Source organism: Bombyx mandarina, chromosome 28 (assembly GCF_030267445.1).
Source record: "Bombyx mandarina strain Sakado chromosome 28, ASM3026744v2".
NCBI lineage: Eukaryota > Metazoa > Arthropoda > Insecta > Lepidoptera > Bombycidae > Bombyx > Bombyx mandarina.
The window spans coordinates 9,727,643-9,751,937 of NC_143233.1; the positions used below are offsets into that span (position 1 = coordinate 9,727,643).

The 24,295-nt window shown below is 40.5% G+C and overlaps 1 protein-coding gene across 5 annotated transcripts in view; it reads left to right on the forward strand.

Moving 5' to 3' along the window:
- The window catches only part of ssp3 (short spindle 3), an 86,708-nt gene extending 67,244 nt beyond the window's left edge, over positions 1-19,464 (forward strand). For all 5 annotated transcript variants that reach the window (XM_028179535.2, XM_089739010.1, XM_089739012.1 and 2 more), the window contains 4 exons: positions 8,582-8,690; positions 10,269-10,369; positions 12,892-13,053; positions 14,458-19,464. In XM_028179535.2, the coding sequence (XP_028035336.2) occupies positions 8,582-8,690; positions 10,269-10,369; positions 12,892-13,053; positions 14,458-14,556 (471 nt within the window). In that variant the 3' untranslated portion in view covers positions 14,557-19,464. The remainder of the gene's footprint in view (positions 1-8,581; positions 8,691-10,268; positions 10,370-12,891; positions 13,054-14,457) is intronic.
- Positions 19,465-24,295: the final 4,831 nt, after the last annotated feature.

A 24,295-nucleotide genomic window follows, 5' to 3' on the forward strand; every position in this document is an offset into this window, starting at 1 on the left:
ATTTATCATACAAATATCTTTCCTTGGTGGGGTTCAAACCCGCGACCCCCTTGTGTAGTGACCATGTCACTTACCACTACACCAGACGGTCGTTAAATGGATAATTAGCATTAATATTTTTGAACGTAACTGAGAGCGCATCGATATAGTCCCGCCCCTTTCCCCTCCTATATCAATGTCGCTAAAAAGTCGAGTTTGAATCGTGCGCATCAAAAATTGTGCGATCGCGAAAAACTAGTGAATATTGAGTGCAGCTAATTAAGTACTTAAAAAAACTGAAAGTGTTTCATCAAGATAAAAAGAAAGAAGACAGGAGTGGCCACTCCATGAAGATAGTGCTACAAAATATTATAACTACAAACACAGACTTTCGGTGAGTTCCTAACAAAATTACCTACCAAGTATCATATCGATTGCGCTCAAAAATATAAAAACAAAAGAACCAAGCCCAAACACATACAAATACTAATATATGTTTAAAAATATCGCTCGAGTTGTATACGAACTCCTGCACACCCAGCACACATCAGTTACCTTTTTTTTCCCTACCTAATCTGGTAACCCTGTACCCTGGTACCCTGGTAACATCTGGTTGTGCCAGCGTAACCGGACGAGTAGGTGAGCTCACGTTGCTCTAACCTGAGGAGTCAGCTACCGTATCCCACAGACGCTTCAATACCGGCCGGTCCGCATCACCGAACCCCACTCGACGACCGCGCTTATTTAACAAAACCAACTGCAAAGCAATTAAGCCGTAGACAGCACGAGACGAAATCAAAGAGGGTAAAATAAATAATTCACGGCGCGCGTTCTCTTCTAGCGGCCAAGTATTTGCAGTCGGGCTCCTTAATTAGCCGAGGTATCATTACAACTCTGTTTGTCCGGGGCAAACATGAGCGGCGCAACGAGCTAGTGACGTTTGGATCCGGCATCCGAACTGTGCTCCTAGCCAATTGTTTTTTATGTTTATATGTTATATTGTATTTTTTTATTCATTGCTTGGGTTTGTGGACAAGCTCACGGCCCACCTGGTGTTAAGTTGTTACCGGAGCCCGTAGACATCTACAACGTAAATGCCGCCACCTACCTTGAGATATGAGTTCCAAGGTCTCAGTATACCTATACTGAGTTAGGGCAGCCGTTGTACCTACAACGGCTGCCCTAACTTTCCAACCGGAAGGCATTACTGCTTCATGGCAGAAATAGGCAGGGTGGTGGTACCTTCCCGTGCGGATTCACAGGAGGTCCTACCACCAGTAAACCACATACCCATAACCGGTTTCACATACCGTATCCAAATAGTTTTTAGCTCTATGTAATCAAGCGTGCGCGTGTATCGGATAGCCGAGTGGACGGACCTCGCGTCCTGACGCCGGATGTGAGATGCTCATTAACGTTGACAAACTGCACGGCCAGTGCTATTCACATGTTCTTTAGCGTCCAACGACACCATTATTTTAGTTTTAGGACATTAAACATTCGAATAGGTTCGATTCATGCACACACACACATATCAAACGAACGATACCGCAACTGGTGTAATTAAAACCATATTTATTAATTACAAAGTGTTCTTCAAAATTTGATCGTTATATACAGATAGTGTTTTTAAGTGATCTATATTTAAAAAAGAAAAAAAATGGTGCACGTGAAAGAAGTTAAACTTCTTTTGAATTTCTCTGGTAATAGGGAATGCTGTGTATAAGAGAAACGACCTAACTCGCTTTGTCCTTTCCCTCTCTCCACAGTCGAGTGTACCTTTTCTCTCTAGCCATAACGAATCTGTCGCGAGTTAAATTTTACTCTCAACGCGTTTAAAGAAGTCTCACTTCAAAAAAAGTTTGCAACCGAATCGTTTGGATCCCCTCTGTCTATAAAGGCACTTCTGTTGTATCCAACGTTTAATGGGGAGTGCTCTGAGGAATTTTTTGAGCTGATACCGCCATGATGGTTTTTTATCATCGCACCTCCCACCTATTCACGGAGGGACTCCTGTGTTTTATACCGTATGGTCCATGGGAAATGCTCTGAGGAATTATTCGACATGATCCCCTCATCTCCTTTTTGTCATCGCACCTCCCGCCATCGGAGCAGAGTTCATCCATATTATCTGGAACCGCTGCGTTCATCCACAGTGCGTTTCCAAAGATCTTTTCTGCCACGTACCATCCGGCTATGGAATGAGCCCCCTCCACGGTGTTTCCCGAGCGCTATGACGTCCTTCTTCAAACGAGGCTTGTGAAGAGTACTTAACGGTAGGCAGCGGCTTGGCTCTGCCCCTGGCATTGCTGACGTCCATGAGCGACGGTGACCACTTACCATCAGGTGGGCCGTATGATCGTCTGCCTACTATGACAGTAAAAAAAAAAAACACCCACAGTGCGTTTCCAGAGATCTTTTTGATCACATTTCGTGCGACATTATAATGACCTACCTTCCGCGGTGTTCATTCAGCTTTAGGCAGCCTTTTGGCTTTGCCCCTGATAATCAATTATCAATTAAAATAAAATTCTCAATCAAATTTCAATAACAGTTTACGTATTAATGGATACATAGAATATGCATTAGATGAAATTAAAATTTGCAATTAATTTTTGCAAAATATTCGTTACGCCGTTTTTATGGCGTCACGTAACAATAAAACGTTATGCCCTAAACACTGTATTGACATAAATAAATCCAAACTTAGCACAATAGTAAGTACAATCGCGTAGAGAAAGCGATCGATTTAACTTGAATTTTCCACAAATTTATTTTATGTTTGATAATGTTTATTAAATATATTTTTATATGTATATATTTATGTATATGTATTTATTTAAGTACGAGTATTTGTATCTATAAATATTATGTATGTTTTATATGTTTGAGTAATATCACTATCACACTACACCTATCAAGGTTCATCTCTGCACTCCCCTAAGGTAGACTGTCAGAGAATGCCTATGGCATTAAGTCCGCCTTTATTCTGTCTAGTATATAAAGTTATAAATAAATAAATAATGTTGGCATAATGATTTGTGTTTTGATGATATCAGTAAAGCAAATTAACGTCTTGAAAGTTACGTAGCTCGTTCAATCAGGGACGAATTCTTTCAGCTACCGGATATAATTTTGTCGGATAAACCGGTCAGACCCCGAGTGCTCTGCGCCACGTGCCTCCGCATATATCAATAGGATCGCTACTTGCACACAATCCGACGGTGTAACAAGTTGTTTGTGCATTATATCTGCAACGGATTTGTTAGTATACTTGTGTACGGAGTGAGGGGAATGCTGTCGCACTGTTGCATAAATATCGCCTCTTTATCGCGTGCAGATTCTATTTGAGAATATATAAAAACTTTTTGGATGTTCTGTATTCGTATGCTATCTATAGGTCTATGTATATGTTTAAACGTATCTAAGTATGTATGTATGTCAGTCTCTGGTACCCATAACCTAGAGAATCCTAATTAAGGGCTGGATAAACGTGCGTTATTAGTTTCCAGTTATTTATTATTTAGCAGAAATTTTAAAATGTTATACGGTTCGACTTAAGATACATTCAACCCTCGCCCCGTTCAACTAATCCATTAGTCGTACCGCTTTCCGCTTATATCGATCTCGGAGTCCCCGGGGTCCATTAATACGCGGCCTCCCGCGCCGCAGACACACCTTCTGTCCACGTATCAGGTTACTTTAGATATTTGCCGAGAGCTGAGGAGCCCATCTTAATATAACGGTGGTCTTTTCGCGAGTAGCTTTGAAGAAGGAAGAGTCGTTGTAAGGAAATTGAGAAGAACCCACGCAGTGTACATTTGCAATAAGTAGTTGGCGCCCTGTAGTCGAAATTCGACCATAATTAATTGATATTATAAGTTTGAACATTATTATGGTTCTATTGTTCTATAATCACAGATTTCGCCAAGGTAAGTCGTAAGTTTGAAGTCGTCGTGGCCTAAAGGTTAAGACGTCCGGTGCATTAGTATCTAGCGATGCACCGGTGTTCGAATCTCAGGCGGGTATCAATTTTTTCTAATGAAATACGTACTCAACAAATGTTCACGATTGGCTTCCACGGTGAAGGAATAGCATCGTGTAATAAAAAAATCAAACCCGCAAAATTATAACTTGCGTAATTACTGGTGGTAGGACCTCTTGTGAGTCCGCATGGATAGGTACCACCACCCCGTCCATTTCTGCCGTGAAGCAGTAATGCGTTTCGGTTTGAAGGATGAGGCAGCCGTTGTAAATGTACTTGAGGCCTTAGAACTTATATCTCAAAATGGGTGGCGCATTTACGTTGTAGATGTCTATGGGATCCAGTAACCACTTAACACCAGGTGGGCTGTGAGCTCGTCCACCCATCTAAGTAATATAAAAATAAAAAAAGAATATTCTGCTGATGGTTCGAAATGACAACAAAGCAATATTAAAATAAATAATTAAAGGAGTTGCTTAAAAAAAAAATATTGGCCATTAACTTCAAAGCCTAGTAGGAATAATAATAGTTCAGTTTGCGATATAAAAATCACAATGACGCCACGAGTTAACCGTATCGCGTTCCTCCCCCGAGCCGGTTCGATTCCCAGGCGAGTCGGAACTTTGATGTCTGTATACAGTGGATCCATTTTATGGTATGAATAATTGCGCACCCAAGGGACGGTAGTGCGGGACAGGCCGGGATTCGATCATCGGGATGCCGGGATTTTCAATTTTTAATTTATGGTTAGCAAAGAAACTATTCAGGTCGCGCATTTAACTTGAACAATCAACCTAATATCTATTACTACATAATTGCATTTGTTTTGATCCAACACCATGTTTTAATAAGGGAAAACAACCTAGAACTCTTTGAGTGACCAATACTCTAAACATTCATCTGTAGTCGTGGTATAAGTTCATTTATTTTTTATTGCTTAGATGGGTGGACGATCTCACGGCCGACCTGATGTTAAGTGGTTACCGGAGCCCGTAAATATTTACAACGTAAATGCCGCCACGCACCCTTGAGATATAAGTTCTAAGGTCTCACTTTTAACAGTACAACGGTTGCCCCACCCTTCAAACTGAAACACATTACTGCTTCACGGCAGATATAGGCAGGGTGGTGGTACTTACACGTGCGGACTCACAAGACGTCCTACCACCAGTAAGACGTTTTAAGTCTGCCAGTCTCGCCGGCATAACGTATTGAACGCATTGGAACCGCTCTAAAAGTTTATAAAGATCCCGGACTACCCTCATCCCTAGGCACTCGGCGAGCAGGGTCCGATGTTTGCGCAGAACTCGCGTTGGTCTTGTAATAGATAATAAACACAATTATGAGTTTATTAGCGGCGGTTGCAGATGCGCCCCGTATCGAAGGGACGTAACGCGTGTAAACCGCGATTGATTGTTTGCCTCTAATATTTGTTTTGCGTTTGATAATGTGGGCGGCCGAGGGGCGGTATTGGTTAACTGGGCTTCTGCTAATCTTAATTTCTTTTTGAAGTGAAACTTCTTTAGGCGCTTTGCGTTACGGCTAGAGAGAAAAGATACAATTTAGGAAGAGCGAGAGTGAGAAAATAGATAGAGCGTCTCGCGAACCACTCGACCGTGGTGAGAGGGAAGTCGAGCTAGGTCGTTTCTCTTATACACAGCATTCCCTAAGACACGATATATTTGATTTAAGGATGAAAAAAAAAAAAAAAGAAAAAGCTACACACCGCACCAGGTTAGTTGATGCTATGATGAACGCTAGTTGATGGTTTTCGTCAGAGTTCATACTAAAATGTAATTTCTCATCTTAATCCTTTGAATGCGTCGATAAATCGACTCTCTATTAATACGTATATAGTGCAGTATGTCGGAATAACGACTATTTGCGTGGTTTGATTATAAGTATTAGGTATCGACCTGTCTATCGGACGCGTCATAGCGCGCGCACGTATACAGTTTTTAATAAGTCAATAACATTTATAAATAACTATTTATATTTTGCTGTGAATTCAGCATTGAATTTTGTTTTTTTTTTTAAGTTAAGATTTTTATAAGGTGCTTCTGTTTTTCCAGAAAATCTTTAGCGATCTCTGCGAAATGTGTGAAGAAAATAAGCTCAACACTAAAAAGGTTAAAAGTAAAAATCTTCGTACTATTCAAGAATTCAAGCAGAAGTACATATATTTTTGGTTAATAACTGATTTGAATGAATGATTTATTTTATTTCAGACAACAACAACAAGTCCATATGTGTACATAGTATCATTGAAACATACTTAACATTAACAAAATCAATCACATAATAAAGATACATTTATTTAAAGTAATTATCAGTTGAATACCTTTCAAATATAAATAATAAATAAATAAATATTTACTAACAATCACGCCACGTTATCTGGTCCCGTGATAAGTTCGTAAAGAACTTGTGTTACAGGTACCAGATAACGGATATAAATGTAAGATTTTTATTATACACATACATATACTTTAATATACATCCATAACCCTGGAAAAGACATTTATATTTATCATACAAATATCTTCCCTTGGCGGGATTCGAACCCGCGACCCCCTTGTGTAGTCACTTACCACTACACCAGACGGCCGTTAACTATGTTATAATATTATAATATTCCATTCAACTGATACTTACTTCGAACCAACCATTATTATTGTTATTATTATTTAGTCCGCAAGTGAACCATGGACAATGGTTCAAGTACCGACAGTCATAACGGTCTGTTAATGCCTTTAATCAGGTGGTCACTATTCAAGATAGGAAGGCTGGGTATGTTAGTTCAATTATTCGTGGACACTGCTGTTAATAACTAATGGAGAGTTAGTAATAGCTTCAGGTGGGTACGACGTATCTGGATTTATTGACCAAAGATTTTCGGTTAATAAAACGCAAATAAATTTTGTCTAAGATACTTTTACGCGTGGTAGGACGTCTTGTGAGTCCGCACGGATAAGTACCACCCTGTATATAGCTGCCGTGAAGCAGTAACACGTTTCGGTTGGAAGGTTAGGGCAGCTGTGGTACTGTAAAAACTGAGCCCTTAGAACTGTTATTTAACGTAGGTGGAGGCGTTTACGTTGTAGATGTCTATGGGCTCCGGTAACCACTTAAGGTCGACCGTGAGCACGTCCACCCACCTAAGCAATATAAAAAAAAAACTTACCTACTGGAAATATATCTACTGGATACATAAATGAGAAAGAAACGAAATCGCCGGATAAGCAAAAGAAATCAATGTACCTAAGACATTACAGACGAATCTCTTGTGAGATCCTAAAGTACTGCACGCAATCTTATTTATCTTCGACTCGGCGGTGGGGAAGCTAACAAGCCGTGACCAATCCACGACCAGGCACGCGGAATCACTGCCCGAATGTGGCGAGGTCACGCTAAGATTGACCCTAACGCAGATTTCGTTACGAGAACCCCCCATACTCGTTTGGAAGTTAGACAGATTTGATTTTATAGTGGCCTCCGTGTTCTGAATTTATTTGGAAGCGGGGTTGATGATTAATTCGAGTAGTGATTTCATCACAGAAGTCTAACAGTGATTAATGTTTAATTAAGTATGTGCTATAAAATTTGAACAAGCATTTTAGTCTCGTTATCAGAAATTCCGTTTGGCGCATTTAGTTGACTGGGTTTTCGAGGTGGTATTGAAGTGTATACTTATATATTATAGCATAGCATTTAGTATATAACATAATTGATAGGTGTAATCTCGTATGTCTCCCTAATAAGGCGGACCACCCAGAAACATAGGCTTCTTCATAATTGTAAACTAGGATTAAGATGATTATTAACATGGAATACACGCAAGAAGACGTTTTCCTTTAACACCTCCCAAAGTACATTATGAGTCGTAATTTTTGGAGACGCTCATCAAAGGACCCTCTCCAAACGTCAGGTTCCATACCACATCTTCTCATAGCACAGCATGGTGATAGAAGATCATCACATGGGATAATGTTTTTTAATAAAAATACTTTTTTATTATACTTAATTAAATCTACTTTTAGGATATAATCTTGCATTTTTTTTTAAATTATCGTTATTGTATCATTTGTCCGTGATCAAGAAAACTGTGAAGTACCTATGCGAAACAGGGTCCGTAATAATATAATTGCAAAGAAAAATGCGAGCGAAAAAACCTTAAAACTAGTTTAAATGAAATATACTGACCCTCCACACTTCGACGTCACGTAGAAAATGACGGTACGATGTATTTTTTTTATTTTTATTTATTGCTTAGATGGGTGGACGAGCTCACAGCCCACCTGGTGTTAAGTGTAGTTACTGGAGCCCATAGACATTCACAACGTAAATGCGCCACCCACCTTGAGATATAAGTTCTAAGGTCTCAAGTATAGTTATAACGGCTGCTCCACCCTTCAAACCGAAACGCATTACTTCTTCACGGCAGAAATAGGCAGGGTGGTGGTAGGTAGCGCGGACTCACAAGACGTTCTACCACCAGTAATTACGCAAAATATAGTTTTTGCGGGTTTGATTTTTATTACACGATAGATAGATAGATTTTAGTTGAGAACCTAGAGTTAAATGATTGCCGTGTGAATGTAGCTGTGTTGTGTACAGGAGGCGTTCGGTGAAGGCGGTTGGCCATTGGAGTTCAGAGCGGCAGTGGCAAGGCTGTTGTCTCAACATGCGCCCAACGACAAGGAGGCTCCAAGGACCACGGCACTGCGTGAGTACCAACAGCGTCACTCCCACAGGTGCCGCCACCAAGACCGCATTCCTTTTTTTTGCTACCGTCTTGTTTCTCGTTTACCCTTTGACACATTCGTCTGTGTGTTAATCTCCTTGCGTCGATAATCTTCAATGCTGAGGGTCGTGGCCTCGTGAGGCTTTCTTGGGAAAATACACATGGTTGAGTCCCGCGTCATTCCACAGTAGTGCTTTTGGAAGAGATTTAGTTCTTCAAGGCCGCAGAAGCCTTATTTGGGTCCGGCTAATTGATCGCAGCCAGACATTCGGTGTGGTGTTTTATAGTGGAAAGGTCAAACTTCAACTCAACCCTCCTCTTTTGTCATCCGGGTTTGGGACCTGCATTACCAGTTTATTAATCTATCCTAATCTAATCTTTTTGTTGTTGGTGATGTTGATGTTTAAATGAGGACTCCATTGAGCGGTCGGTGGTGCAAGGGAAAGTCGAGGGCAAAAGATCTCGCGGACGATCTCCAACTGGGGGTAGGACCTCTTGTAAGCCCGCGCGGGTAGGTACCACCAACCTGCCTATTTCTGCCGTGAAGCAGTAATGTGTTTCGGTTTGAAGGGTAGGGCAGCCGTTGTAACTATACTTGAGACCTTAGAACTTATAACTCAAGGTGGGTGGCGCATTAACGTTGTAGATGTCTATGGGCTCCAGTAACCACTTAACACCAGGTAGGCTGTGAGCTCGTCTACCCATCTAAGCAATAAAAATAAAAAACGCGATGGACCGACCTCATACAATCTGTGACTCACTCCAATATCAATGATTGCTCTCACTCTGCAAAACACCGTGCGACATGGCGTCGCATCGCGAGAGCATCAGTGTCCCAAGATTCGACTGATGCATGATCACGACCACTCTGTCAAGAGTGTACGACTAGGAAGAAAAAAAATCTAATCTTTACTGGTGGTAGGACGTCTTGTGACCCTGCATACATAGGTACCACCATTCTGCCTATTTCTGTCGTGAAGATTACTATACTGGAACTCTTGTTGCAAGGTGGATGATGGCTTTTACGTTATTGATATGTAAGGGATCCGATAAGCACTTAAAATACGGTGGCCCTTGAGATCGTCTGCCGATATAAGCGATAAGGAAAAGGACAATATAATGTCACGTCTTAAAATGAATTCACCATCATAGGCATTTACTTTAGGCAGAGCAGTCGTGGTCGTGGTGTTTTTATTTTATTTTTATTGCCTAGGTTTGTGGACGAGCTTACGGTCCACCTGATGTTAACTGGTTACCGAAGCCGGACATCTACAACGTAATTGCCGCCACCGCCTTGAGATATGAGTTCTAATATTTGAGAAAAAACAGAAAAAAAGCCCGCTGAGTTTGTTTTGCCGGTTCTTCTCAGGGCTGTGGCTTTTTTTGGAACCGGTGGTAGAGTTAACATTGTTATTTATATTTTGACATTCAACAAGTGTGTTATACTGACATCTAAATTGAAATAAATGATTTTGAATTTGAATTTGAATAAGGTCTCAGTATAGATTCTTGTTTATTAAAGCGTTGACAATAAATGAATAGAGCTGTGTTATTGTCCAGGACTGAGCAATCAGCGACTGGACCAGACGCTGTCGGAGGCGATGGTGCTCGACCTCATAGTGCTGGTCGGCTTCGTGGTCGTCAACAACCCTCAGCTGCAGGTGAGTGCTCCATCATCACGACCGACTCTTTTGACAGCGACTACGCGACCTTAGGTTTCATATTTTATAAATAATAGCTCGGAACAGGGCATTGCTGAAGTCCATGGACGACGGGAAACAATCACCATCAGGTGGGCCGTATGCTCGTCTACCTACATGAGCTATAAAAAGAATTTGAGTTAACTTTTACGCTATCGAGAACGTTAAAAACCTCGCTCTAGGCACATTATCCACGCGGGTTCGCACGACTAGTTCGCACGCTACAAATTTTCACGGATCCGATTTTACACGTTCCGATTGTGTCGTCGCGGAAGTCGTTCACGTTACGGTCGCGTTAACCGACACGTCTTCCGCATTAGGCCGCGACCACGACACGAAGGACAGCGGCCACTTTCTAATGGACCGGACACAAACACCTGTACACATGTAATTAACGCGCCGTGTAAAGTCTCCATTCTCGTGTAGTCCGACCGTTGGTTTTCCCATGCGGGTGCACCTGCACTCGACACGTGTGCGTCTCGGGGACTACACGTAACGTGTTTGTTAGCATTCGTTATTGCCTCCCGATGAGAACGGTTAATTGGACCGCGAGTAGCAAAGGCTTTTGTCTCACGCATCAAGTCGTCGTGGCCTAAAGGATAAGGCGTCCGGTGCGTTCGTATGTAGCGATGCACCGGTGTTCGAATCTCGCCAGCGGGTACCGATTTTTCTAATGAAATACGTATCTGACTCAAATCTCAAATACCAACCTGAATAATTATAATTTGCGTAATTGCTGGTCGTAGGACGCCGCACGGGTAGGTATCACCACCCTGCGCCTATTTTTGCCGTGAAGCAGTAACGCGTTTCGGTTTGAAGGGTGGGACAGCCGTTGTAACTATACTTGAGACCTTAGAACTTATATTTCAAGGTGGGGGGCGCATTTACCTTGTAGATGTCTGGGCTCCAGTAACCACTTAACACCAGGTGGGCTCTGAGTTCGTCCACAAACCTAAGCAATAAAATAAGAAACGTGGGCTGTGTCTATGGGTTAATTTACTCGATGATGACCGGTGCTTGTGGTACCTAAAAGCACTGTTAGCGGATCGGGAGGATCCGTAATGACGTGTTTTAGGCGACGTCGACTGTTTACCATTCGGTCCACAGGATCGGGTATGCTATTGTAGCCAATAGGCAAGTACTAGCACACGACTAAATGGAGTTCTTTATCACATGACACCTACGTCATATCACCCGACGTTTTATTGACAGTAGAATGAGTAGCGCTCGGTTGGACTATTGGCGGGAACGCGAGGAGAGATGTCGTGTGATTTGTTTTATTTTGTCTATTTAGTGTTTCTTCAGGTTTAAATGTGTAATAACGGTGGTTTATTAACTGCTTAACATCTGTGAAAGTACACAAATGCGGGAAAATGAAACAAAGCCGCTGGACGTAACTTCTCGGGATCCTCCAAAAAGTTCACTGAAAAAATCTCAGTAACTGACCGCCATTTTACTGAGATTATATTTCATCACATATATCATCTCATCTCCTTTCATTTCATGCCATGTTTCATATTAGTCAACTTCATTTCATGATATCATTTTTATATTAAAAAAAAATCATTAAAATTAAAACAAGACTTGACCTAAAGGTCTTAGTTACCAGGTCATAAATTTCCTTTAAAAAAAAAGTAGCGTTCGGCGAATCTAGTATTCTCATATCTCTAGTAACCTCGAGGTTTCTAGAATAGGTACGAAAAAAAAAGCTACAATAGCCTTCCCAATTCGTGCACAATTACATCGTCTCGAAAACAACGACACGAACTTTCCCAAGAAGCTCACGGCGCTGCGTCGTAGTGACGCGAACGTATATTACGTTAATTATTCATATAAACGGTCGCGTACGCCGCGCCGGGACTAAGTGTGTACACAAATTGAAACTTAACGTCTTTCTCTCGCGCTACGCAACTGCGTCCTGGTCGATGCACCTGCGACAAAAGGAAACTAGTCTATTTTGACATTTTTGTGTTGTCCGTACGTAACCCTACACTCCTGCACTCCTCTATATTCTGTATAAGTGTAGGAAATTTTATTTATTTATTTATTTATGTACACACAGAAAATAAGACATAGTACAGAGTAATAGGAAAATTATGTACAAAGGCACTGCTTATTTCTTTAAGAAATCTCTTCCAGCAGACCTGCGAGAGGATTATGAGAATAATAATAAAAAGTGAAGAGTGTGTGTAGAACGAATAACACATAACTAAAATAACAAATACAACATGAGAATTATAGTAATGCACATACACATAGCAAATATTATAAGTAACACAGTAACACTCGTATATACGAAGAGTATAAAACCATGATCATTCGGATCACCAAATTTTATACTCCTCCATGCGCGCAATTTTCGTAAATACGACTACAACATTTTTGCTTCACGTATTAATAATATATAGATTTGAATTGTGTTACCTGTATTTGGCTCTTTAAGGTCGATAAGGCCCGATCAAGACATGTGTTCTGTTAACCAGGAAACGATATGCGAGGGTTGGAGCGTGATAAAGACGCTTTGCACGCTGCCCGCCAATTGGCTGGTGTCCAAGAACCACAGCCACGCGCTGCTGCCGACCCTGGTCGCGCTCTCCGAACAACCCTCGGCCGCCGCCGCCATCGCTGCCGAGCTCAGCATGGAGGTAAGACATGGTTGTAGTCATCTTGGGCCAAAGGGTTTCCGTGTCGTGCCGCCCTCTCAAAATGAGGCGCTGATGCCGACTGACAATACGTACAGAGCTAGGTTGTATTAACCAATCGGATGTATGATTACGGAATCCGTGTACCACAGTGCCCTGCCGCTGAAGTTATGCCCTGAGTCGAAAAGTACTTAGATTAACTGTAGTAGGTTAAATTGCTTTTTGACATCCTCTTTCATTAGTTTGCTATATATATTTTTTTATTTTATTTTTATTTTTATTCATTAGTTTATACTTGGGGTCGACATTTCGAGCCATGTCCAGTTTCGGAGTCATTTGGAAGGCAAAGCCAAGTTGTCGTCCAAAATGCTGGGAGTCCTCAACAGAGCGAAGCGGTACTTCACGCCTGGACAAAGGCTTTTGCTATATAAAGCTCAAGTCCGGCCTCGCGTGGAGTGCTGCTTCCACTTCTGGGCCGGGGCTCCCAAATACCAGCTTCTTCCATTTGACTCCATACAGAGGAGGGCCGTTCGGATTGTCGATAATCCCATTCTCACGGATCGTTTGGAACCTCTGGGTCTGCGGAGGGACTTCGGTTCCCTCTGTTTGTATCGTATGTTCCATGGGGAGTGCTCTGAGGAATTGTTCGAGATGATATCGGCATCTCGTTTTTACCATCGCGCCGCCCGCCACCGGAGTAGAGTTCATCCATACTACCTGGAACCACTGCGGTCATCCACAGTGCGTTTCCAGAGGTCTTTTTTGCCACGTACCATCCGGCTATGGAATGAGCTTCCCTCCACGGTGTTTCCCGAGCGCTATGACATGTCCTTCTTCAAACGAGGCTTGTGGAGAGTATTAAGCGGTAGGCAGCGGCTTGGCTCTGCCCCTGGCATTGCTGAAGTCCATGGGCGACGGTAACCACTCACCATCAGGTGGGCCGTATGCTCGTCTGCCTACAAGGGCAATAAAAAAAATAAAAAAAATTTATAGCTTAGGTGAGTGGACGAGCTCACAGCCCACCTGGCGCTTAGTGGTTACTGGAGCCCATAGGCCCATAGGCCCATGGAGCCCATAGGTGGTAGGACCTCTTGTGAGTCCGCACGGGTAGGTACCACCACCCTGCCCATTTCTGCTATGAGCAGTAATGCGTTTCGGTTTGAAGGGTGGAGCAGCCGTTGTAACTATACTGAGACCTTAGAACTCATATCTCAAGGTGGGTGGCGGCATTCACGTTGTAGATGTCTATGGGGCTCGGTAACCACTTAACGCTAGGTGGGCTGTGAGTTCGTCCACCCATCTAAGCAATAAAAAATAATAATATAGAAACGCCTCCTTTTACGAAGTCCGTATAAAAACCGATCCGAATTCGAATTAACGGCTTCTAACGACGCTCCCTCCCCCCAGCTCCTCCAAGAGTACATGAACAGCAATGACGCCCAGAAAATCAAATTGGTCCAGGTCATCAAGCAAGGTCGCAACAAGAAAGGAACAGGCAAAAAATAAACATCAAAACAGACTGAAAAAGTTAACGTGACGGATTTAATAAAAAAATAAAAAACTTTATCGTAATCTTATCTTATCTATGATAGTTATGATCATATTATTGTATGTATATGTATGTAATCCAAACGTTATAAAAATAGTGTTTTTTTTTCATTCATGTGAAATTCCTATAACTTAGCTATTTTTCTACGACTCTTGAATGTATTAATGGTATAAATGAAAAAAAAAATACGTATTTTTTTTAATGTCCACGTTCTAGCTTCAACTTAGTTGTGTGCACCAGTATTGGATGTAAATTTATATTTAATACATAATCGTGAGATGTAAAGTAAGATTTTTAATGCAATTTTACCTTTTTGTGTGACGTCACATTAGTGCGTGGTCACTTGATGACTCTTTTTTCGTAAAAGAAACACGCTTTCGAGGAAAGGGGATTGCAATTATGTCGTCTCGATAAAATAATGAATTGAAAATTTGCTCGTTCCGGTCATCCCGTGACTTTGGTAAATTTATGAAAAAACCGTAAAACTGCATTAATACACTCGTATAGTACGTTATAGAAATAAATAGATGTTGTGGTAAATATGTAACTTTGTATAAATGTACTTTTTCGATTATATTCAAGATGTATTATTTTTTACACTTATATATTATGTATTGAATGTCTTATAAATGTCGTGAGTGACTAGTTAATATTTTTTGTGAGAATTTCGATTTTTCTGCATCGTATCGTATGTGTAGGAAGGATTTGTCAGTTTATAATAAATTTAGTCTTTGAGATGTTAAATCTATATTATCTAGAAGTTTCCTTTTTTATTTAGAAAATATGTTGTTAGGAAATAATTGACAGAAAGGTAACTAAATAAATAACATTTCTAGAAAGTCAGGTCAAGGGGTAGCCTATTTAATAAAAGCTACCTGACTTTAAGTTCACCAAGCTTGTGACTTCTCAATGCAATTATCAATTCGTATTAGATTATTATGAATTGCCTTGTCGTTCAGGGCAAAGTAGAAGGCACCAGATCGCGTGGAAGATTGCTCATGCGATGGGCTAACCAAGTCAAGTTAGCAGTTGGCGGCTGAGTGTACCAGACTCACTACAAACTGGGAGAAGTGGTGATTACTCGTGAGGCGCATAACATCTGCCCACATTAATGATGCTGCATGACGATCACGACCGTTCTAACAAGAGTGATACGACAAAGGAGAATTAGAGAAAGTCTTTAGTCATCTGTACGGGTTTGTCAAAAGTGTTGAGCAAATAAACCATCCATTAAAACAAACCATTTACCATCGCACCGCCCGCCACCGGAGTAGAGTTTATCCATACTACCTGGAGCCACTGCGGTCATCCACAGTGCGTTTCCAGAGGTCTTTTTTGCCACGTACCATCCGGCTATGGAATGAGCTCCCCTCCACGGTGTTTCCCGAGTGCTATGACATGTCCTTCTTCAAACGAGGCTTCTGGAGAGTATTAAGCGGTAGGCAGCGGCTTGGCTCTGTCCCTAGCATTGCTGAAGTCCATGGGCGAAGGTAACAACTCACCATCAGGTGGGCCGTATGCTCGTCTGCCTACAAGGGCAATAAAAAAATGAATAAAATTAAGTAAAGTTTTGTTTTTGTTTTTTTAATATCGTTTCGCGCGATTGACATCGGACAGTAAATTAAACCGACAAGAGTTATCATGTTAGTAGTATCTCTAAGATGTGTTTTTGATTAAATTTCATTACATGATCGGCCTTGTAGAATGTTTACTCACTAAAGTTTAATCTCTACAAAGAACTGGGGGGTATCATTTGAGACGTCCTGTATTTTTGTAAACCATATGCCGTTGCACTTGGACATTCTAAGTGAAATCCATAATTCGAAATGAAAATAATTTGAAATACTAAAATCAATCTATATATATATAAAAAATAATTGCTTTTTTTTTTTATTGCCTTTGTAGGCAGACGAGCATACGGCCCACCTGATGGTGAGTGGTTACCGTAGCCCATGGACTTCAGCAATGCCAAGGGCAGAGCCAAGCCGCTGCCTACCTGCTGTTCGTTAGTCTCGCTAAAACTCGAGAACGGCTGAACCGATTTGACTAATTTTGGTCTTGAATTATTTGTGGAAGTCTAGAGAAGGTTTAAAAGGTAGATAAATATGAAAATGCTCGGAATTAAATAAAAATAACAATTTTGTTTTTCCTTTGTTATGTCCCCTGTCGGACTGATTCCTTTTTGTTTGTTTTAAGTTTATTTTATACAAAAGTTTAGGTCTTTTACTTATCGATTAATCGATATCGTAGTGCCTCACGAAGTCTGCCGGGTCAGCTAGTCATCAATAAAAAAATCAATTCGTCCCTAAAATTTTCATACAAAATAACGTATAATGTTAGAGTAAAGAAAATAGAAGAAACTAGATTTATTTATTGACTGACGAATCCCCTACAGTTTTGCGGCAAATGCATTTCTATGAGAATAAGGGCTGGATTATGAAACGCTCTTCATTAGTCGACTGTGTATTTTTTTTAGTCATGTTTCTTAATATACGAATCTCTGTGATAGTGTAAAACTGATGTATTGTGCGTGTTATTTAACAAAAAAAAAAAGTTAAATCGCGATTGTAACCATAAAAAGCTTTTGCGTGCAAGGACCGCGAGAAGTAAATAAAAAATAATGGAAAATGCTGAGGCTCTTGTGTATCGTCATAATAATTCACGACACACAAACGGGGGATTCAATTTGTAAAAGTGTTTTAAATATTAAATGTTTTTTTTCAAAATAGCACATCGTTTTTGTAAAAGTGTTTTTAAAAAAAAAACTTTTACTTTTATTTTTGATGGTGTCATCCGTGACGGCGACAATTATTATTTAAGGACAACAAAAGAGTAAAAGCGTTTGTATCGCCCGAAAGATTTTAAATAGTTGGGGTAATTGTTTCCTCGCTATCTCTCTCTCCCTTTTTTTCTTAAGAGCCTTAGCTAAGTTTTAGTTCTCAAACCTCTCTTGGCCCTCCGTAATTCAACGAAAGGCCCCTTCTCAGTCGACGGAGGTTGGGATCTCGTTCCTTTGCACGCTGAAGTATTTCCCTAGACGCGACTTGACAAATGAAAAAACAAAAAACGAAGAAAAACACAAAATATGGTACCGTAGTATTTGAAGTTTTGTCGTGTATGCGTGAAGGCTTTGTGAGAAAATAATACTAATTTTTCGATTAATAATATTTCTATTTAATTTTTTCCCTTTATATTTTGTGATATATTTTTGTATCGGTCCTAAAACTAAAAATACTGTGATTATTTTGTTAATTTCCTAACACCGATAACGTTGGTTCCATAATTCTGAAAAGATAATATATATTTTTGTTCATTTATTTAATACATTAAGAAATTGCGTTTAAGTTTTAAGGTCTTTGACCAAATTAAGACGTACGATTTCGTGATTTCTTTTGACGTGCCTTCATCTAAACCATCTAACCATGAAATTCATATTTCAATATAAATGTGCACAAATAAACTGACCGTAAATATGTTCGTGTTTTGTAACATGTGATGTCTTACGTTGGCAAGGGTGCACCATGCTATTGACATACTTGGTAACGGAGCTAATAATGAACTCCCATGACCATAGGTTTTGGTTTCGTTTGGTAAGATAACTAGACTATCACTTAATGTCTTCAGTTCCCACCTAAGTGGAGTGGGGTAGAGATGTAATAAGCGGGGTAGCTGGCAAAGGGTATAATGAAAAGCGGCGGTGTGAGTTGAGCCGTGAGCACAGCGTAGTGGGGAAGTAAGTGGGGTCCCAAACATCCCTCCTCGCTTCTACGGTGTCTTATCTCTGTTAATCTTGTTGAAAACGTATTCTCCCGTTTATAAATGTATACGTACTTATGTAAAAATTCGATTTCGATCGTCTAATTCAGTGTTTCCCAACCTTTTTTTGTGCCGCGCCCCACTGTAACATTTCTAAAATTTTTATATCTCCCCTACATACATAATTTTTAACATTAAACTATTGATTTGTTCACTTAACATAAATTATAGGTTTCAGGAAGAAATCACTATGAAATTGTTATTAGGACACAGTAAATAATATTTCAAAACATATAATAAAAAACTGAAATTAAAATTCGAAATAATTTTAATACAGATTTTCTATATTTATTTGGTGCGATTGCCCCCCCTTAATAATCAAATTGTCCCCTTGTGGGGCGTAGGCCGCACGTTGGGAAACACCGGTCTAATTTATGAATTTGTAGCCGGGTCTCATACTAGATCATCAAACTGCCCTGAGATTTACGTCTCCATTTTATTGCCGGCTATTCTACCCTTTAAAGAGAAACGCCAGATTCTTTCTCGACTGAATTTGGCAGGAAAGTGACAAGGTGAATGTGTAGTCAGGCACTGGTTTCATAAGATGGACATCAGCAGTCAAGAGATGGGGACGTCATGTGAGTTACTACTCGTCTCGGATCCCCCATACTAATTTAAGTATTTTTTTATTGTTCTGTTGGGTGGACGACCTCACAACGCACCTGGTATTAAGTCATTACTTGAGCCCATACACATTTACGACGTAAATGCGCCACCCTCCTTCGGATATCAGTTTTAAGGTCTCAAGTATAGTCTAAGTAATTGAAGTTATAAACGATTTCATCTTGTCGAAGAGGTTCGGGGCCCGCTTAGCAACAGTTGGGCCGTGAGCTCGCACGTTTATTCAATGACAGCGAAGGTCAGAATGAAGCTATGAAAGTACTATTGAAAAGCACAATCCTGATTAAATCTTAATTTGGTCGAAGGTATCTTTTGTATTAGAACTGTGATTAATGTCTTTACATCGTAACTTTTGTGTTAATTATTATTTTTTCGTTGTAAAATTTCGTGTATGTGGCGGAAAATATATGTTATTTGTGTAAAATAAACTGTTGTTTATATTTATTTATTGTGGCTTCGTCTCCCTATATTTTTAGGTTAGGTTTGAGGCTAATTTTAGATTAAACTAACCCACGTCATACACCTGGTGAATAGTGTTTTGTTAGCGATTCCAGATAAAGAATGTGAATTTTACAACTCAAGTTACTACTACTATCTCAAGGCGATTGTATTCAGTAGAGATGCGAATGTTGCGATGGATGTATGGAGTAACGAGAATGGATAGAATACGGAATGAATATGTTAGAGGAAGTCTGAAAGTGGCAGCCGTGACAGAGAAGCTGAGAAGTACGCGTTTGGGATGGTATGGACATGTGATGAGACGAAATGAAAATGAGGTTGTTAAGAGAGCTTTAACTATGAATGTTTAGAGGCTTGCTTTAGAGGAAGAGGTAAACCTAAGAAGAAATGGATGGATTGCGTGAAAGACGATATGTGTAAGAGTGGAGTGAGCGAAGAAATGGTATATGATAGAGGAGTACGCAGGGACGTCTTAAACTAGGATTGGGCCCTTGGGCACACAAGAATTTGAGGCCCTTTTGGAAAGTAAAAAAAGCGAATTATAATAACATTTTTTTACTGAGTATGACCATTTATTGTAGGTAATCAAATACAATATGATATGATCTGGTCATGATCTGGTCTTAACCTATCCAATTTCATGTCTGATCGTACGAGAACTCTGATTTGTCTGATAATTCTCCCTCGGGATGTGGTTGCTGGAGTGTATAGACCACAACCTGCATCACAATAGCAGGAGTATGCGGAAGAAATGCGTAGGACGCTGTGACATTTTTTGATCCACAGAAAAATCATGCCTATTTCTGCTGTGAAGCAGTAATCCGCAGTTTCGGTTTGAAGGGTGGGGCAGCCGTTGTAACTATACTGAGATTTTAGAACTTACATCTTAGGGCCTGTGCACACCACGTTTTTTAAGCACACCGTCGACGCGCGTTCGTAGCGATACAGACGCGATACGCACGCAAGTCAGACGCAACCTGTAGACTTTTGCACACCTGCATAAATTTAAATACGCGTTTGAATCGATACAAACGTGATATTAACGCGCGCTTGTATTGATACACATGTCGCGGTTGTATCGATACAGACGACAACAAACCGCTCTGTAGGATAAAAGACGTGGTGTTCACAGGCCCTTACGTGGCAGCATTTACGTTGTAGATATCTATTGACTCCGCTAACCACTTAACACCATTTGGGCTGTAAGCTCGTCCACGCATCTATGCGATAAAAAAAAATCATTGACGCTTAAGAAAACCTGCCTTAACACATTAAAACAAAGGCTAGATTGCTTTGCCGCGGAAACAGGCCCGCGACCCGAATCGCCAAGAGCAAATCGTACAATTCGTCCAAATAATCGTTTATGATTACAGCGATTAGGAATTTTTCTTTCATACAATAGCAACCCTCTGATGCTCAGGAAGTAATTTAACAGGCGGTCGCTTCGGCATAATGCACATTTGAATTCTGATTTTTTTTTTGAGATGCACCTCGTTTTTTTGTGTATTCACGTGTGAAGGGAAGCAGAGACGAGGTCTTTGTTAAGTTATGTTCTTCGAAGATGCTGTGAGAAAAGCTGCTATAGCAAAATGGTCGATGCCTTTGAAATGTGGTTGTGGCGGAGGATGCTACGAATACCACGGACTGCCATGAGAACTAACGAGTCCATTCTAAGTTAAACGTTCAAAAAACGCTCTGTGGCATCTGTCGGGAACGTGTTATGGACGCTTCTTTGGACACATCATGCGGTCTCCCAGACATGAATTTAGAGAAGTTCTAATTTCGTTTTTTTTCCTACCTATGCTGATAGCCTTGAGAGGCTATATCAGCTTCGCCCTAACGTGTAGATGAGCTCACCGGGCTCAAACCGGAGTGTTGCTAACACTGGCCCTAGCAAGGCGAGTGCTTCGCAGAATCTACCACCGGATCGGAAACGCGACCCACTGAGAAGATCCGGCGAGAAACTCAGTTGGCATAATTTCGGGTCGCATAGAAGCGCGCTGTGAGCAGAACGCTAGCCAGATGGTCAGATCGGTGTGCGCAGTGCGAGTTTATTAACATTCTCGATAGCGTAAAAGTTAAGCCAATTTTGTATCCAGTTGGAACAGCGCCCCTATCGGCAAACGATCCCATTCCGTACAAATATGAGCTAACTTTTACGCTATCGAAAACGTTAAAAAACTCGCACTAAGCACACTGGTTAAGGAAGCGGTTGGTTATATAGTGTGAGGGACGTCATATCTGGTCGCGATCCTCAGCAGTGAGGGAATGATGAAGAAGAAGTAATGGGAGACGCAAGAAGGACAGGATCGTCATGATAAGACAACGTGCTTACTATGATTACATGATAGTTGACTCATACGGCGTCCTAAAGGACTAAACAAGGGTCAGGATCCGTGGCGTACCTCAGTAAGGCCAAAGGTTCCTCTAGTGTGGCACACTGGGTGTTTGGTTCTCGGTAGCCGAAGCTCTTCAAGGCTTGAGTCGATTATATTCTGACGGCCTATTGCCAGTATAGAAGCATTATTTTAAGTTTTTTTTTTATTGCTTATATGGGTGCACGAGCTCACAGCCCACCTGGTGTTAAGTGGTTACTGGAGCCCATAGACATCTACAACGTAAATGCGCCACCCACCTTGAGATATAAGTTCTAAGGTCTCAGTATAGTTACAACGGCTGCCCCACCCTTCAAACCGAAACGCACCGAAATGATTAATTGAAATAATCTATATATCTATATATACGCGAAGCAAAAAGTTTGTATCTCTTTTTTACGAAAATCGCACGGACGGAGGAGTATGAAATTTCCCACACTTACCTATAGAGAATATAGGGAAGGAGTGCAGAATACTAATTCTTCTAACAATATTCATAAAAAATAAATAAATAAAAACATTACACACACTACCGTGTATTTCACACGCACACGCATAATATATTATCTTTTGTTTATTGTTAAAGTCTGTGGTCAAATTGAGTATAGATTACTATTGTTTGTCTATAGTGTAGCCTTGGCGAAATCTGTGATTATAGAAGTTAAAGTCTTTGACATTAAAACCATTATAATATTCAAACTTATAATTTAAATCAATCAAAGTCGAATTTCGATCTCTGGGCTGCGCCATTTTGAGAAGGCGGCACGACATGAGAACCCTCTCATCGTAGCCGCTGGAAACTACATACCCGACCCAGTAGACCGAATGGTAAACCGTCGACGTCGCCCAAAGCACGTCATTACGGATCCTCCTGATCCATTAACGGTGCTTTTAGGCACCACAAGCACCGGTCACCGTCCTCGTCGAACCCGTCGCTTGCGACGAAGGGCTCGACGAGCGAACTATCCCATAGACACAGCCCACTGAGTTTCTCGCGGGATCTTCTCAGTGGGTCACGTTTCCGATCCGGTGATAGATTCTGCGAAGCACTGCTCTTGCTAGGGTCAGTGTTAGCTACTCTCCGGTTTGAGCCCCGCGAGCTCACCTACAAACGTTAGGGCGAAGCTGAAATAGCCTCTCAAGGCTATCAGCATAGGTAGGAATAAAAAAAAAGATCTCTGGGCGACCACTAGTTTTATTGTATTGTAAATTAACATAAAATGTACCTGATCAGAGGTAGATTGTAATCAGAAATGAACTGGAATAGAGTAATAGTCTCACCATATCTAGTGCGAGCACGTGTCGCTTATTACTACAGTGTAGATAAGGGCTTATCTAAACGTTTTGTACGCGTGCCCTCACCCTTATCTCTACGCAGTGCGTGTGTTCTTCAGTACATTAATTTTAATGTCATTTAAAGAACATTTAAAAACCATTTTCTTTAGTTTTGGCTGATTTGAAATAGTATAAACAATTGAAGCATGATTGATTCGATCCGTTTCTATGGAGGACTTGCGTGTGCTCTCACCATATCGTCACCATCTCGTTTTTCACCATAAAAATATTTTATATAATTTAATATTATATAATAAAATATAATATAATATGGTAGGCAGCGGCTTGGCTCTGCCCCTGGCATTGCTGAAGTCCATGGGCGACGGTAACCACTCACCATCAGGTGAACCGTATGCTCGTCTGCCTACAAGGGCAACAAAAAAAAAGTTTTTTTTTAATGTCGATTTTTTGAGAGGATCCCGCAATGCTCACTACGTGAAATACAGTGCTTATCCACGGTTCATTTTCAAAGATCACTCTTGCCACGTACCGTCCCACCAGGATGAACTCTCCTACGCGGTGTTATCCAACTGCCGACATCTAGATATAAAAAATGTACATTCAAACGAGATATAATAACAAAATACGCTTTTATAGAAAATCCAACTAAAAAATAGAAAATATTTTAATAAATTTGAATTAAAAATAGTGTAAGAAAAAATTATTTTATTGTAAAAAAAAAGCGTGGGGTGCATGGTATCAGTTATTAACATTTTGTGAAAGGAAGGGTTATTTTGATATTATCCTGAAAAACATCCCACGGTTTTTTACAATAGGATGGTTACAGTTGGATTTTCTATAGAAGCATATTTTATTAGCTTTTTTAAACTATTATTTGTATTTTATTTTTTAGTTGAATTAAAATAAAAAAAATATTGAATTGTCATCAGTCCTTAATAAGTACACCAAATTTTGAGTTAGTCCGACGTTTTGAAGGGGGTCAAAATCATGTTCAAAGATTCCGTTACAAACATACATACGTCTGAAATTAATAAAAGCGTATTAAAAAGAGTCGTCAGATATATGCAGCGAATTGGACGCGCCTCTGTCATTGCTAATATATATATTGCTATAGATATTATTAACACAA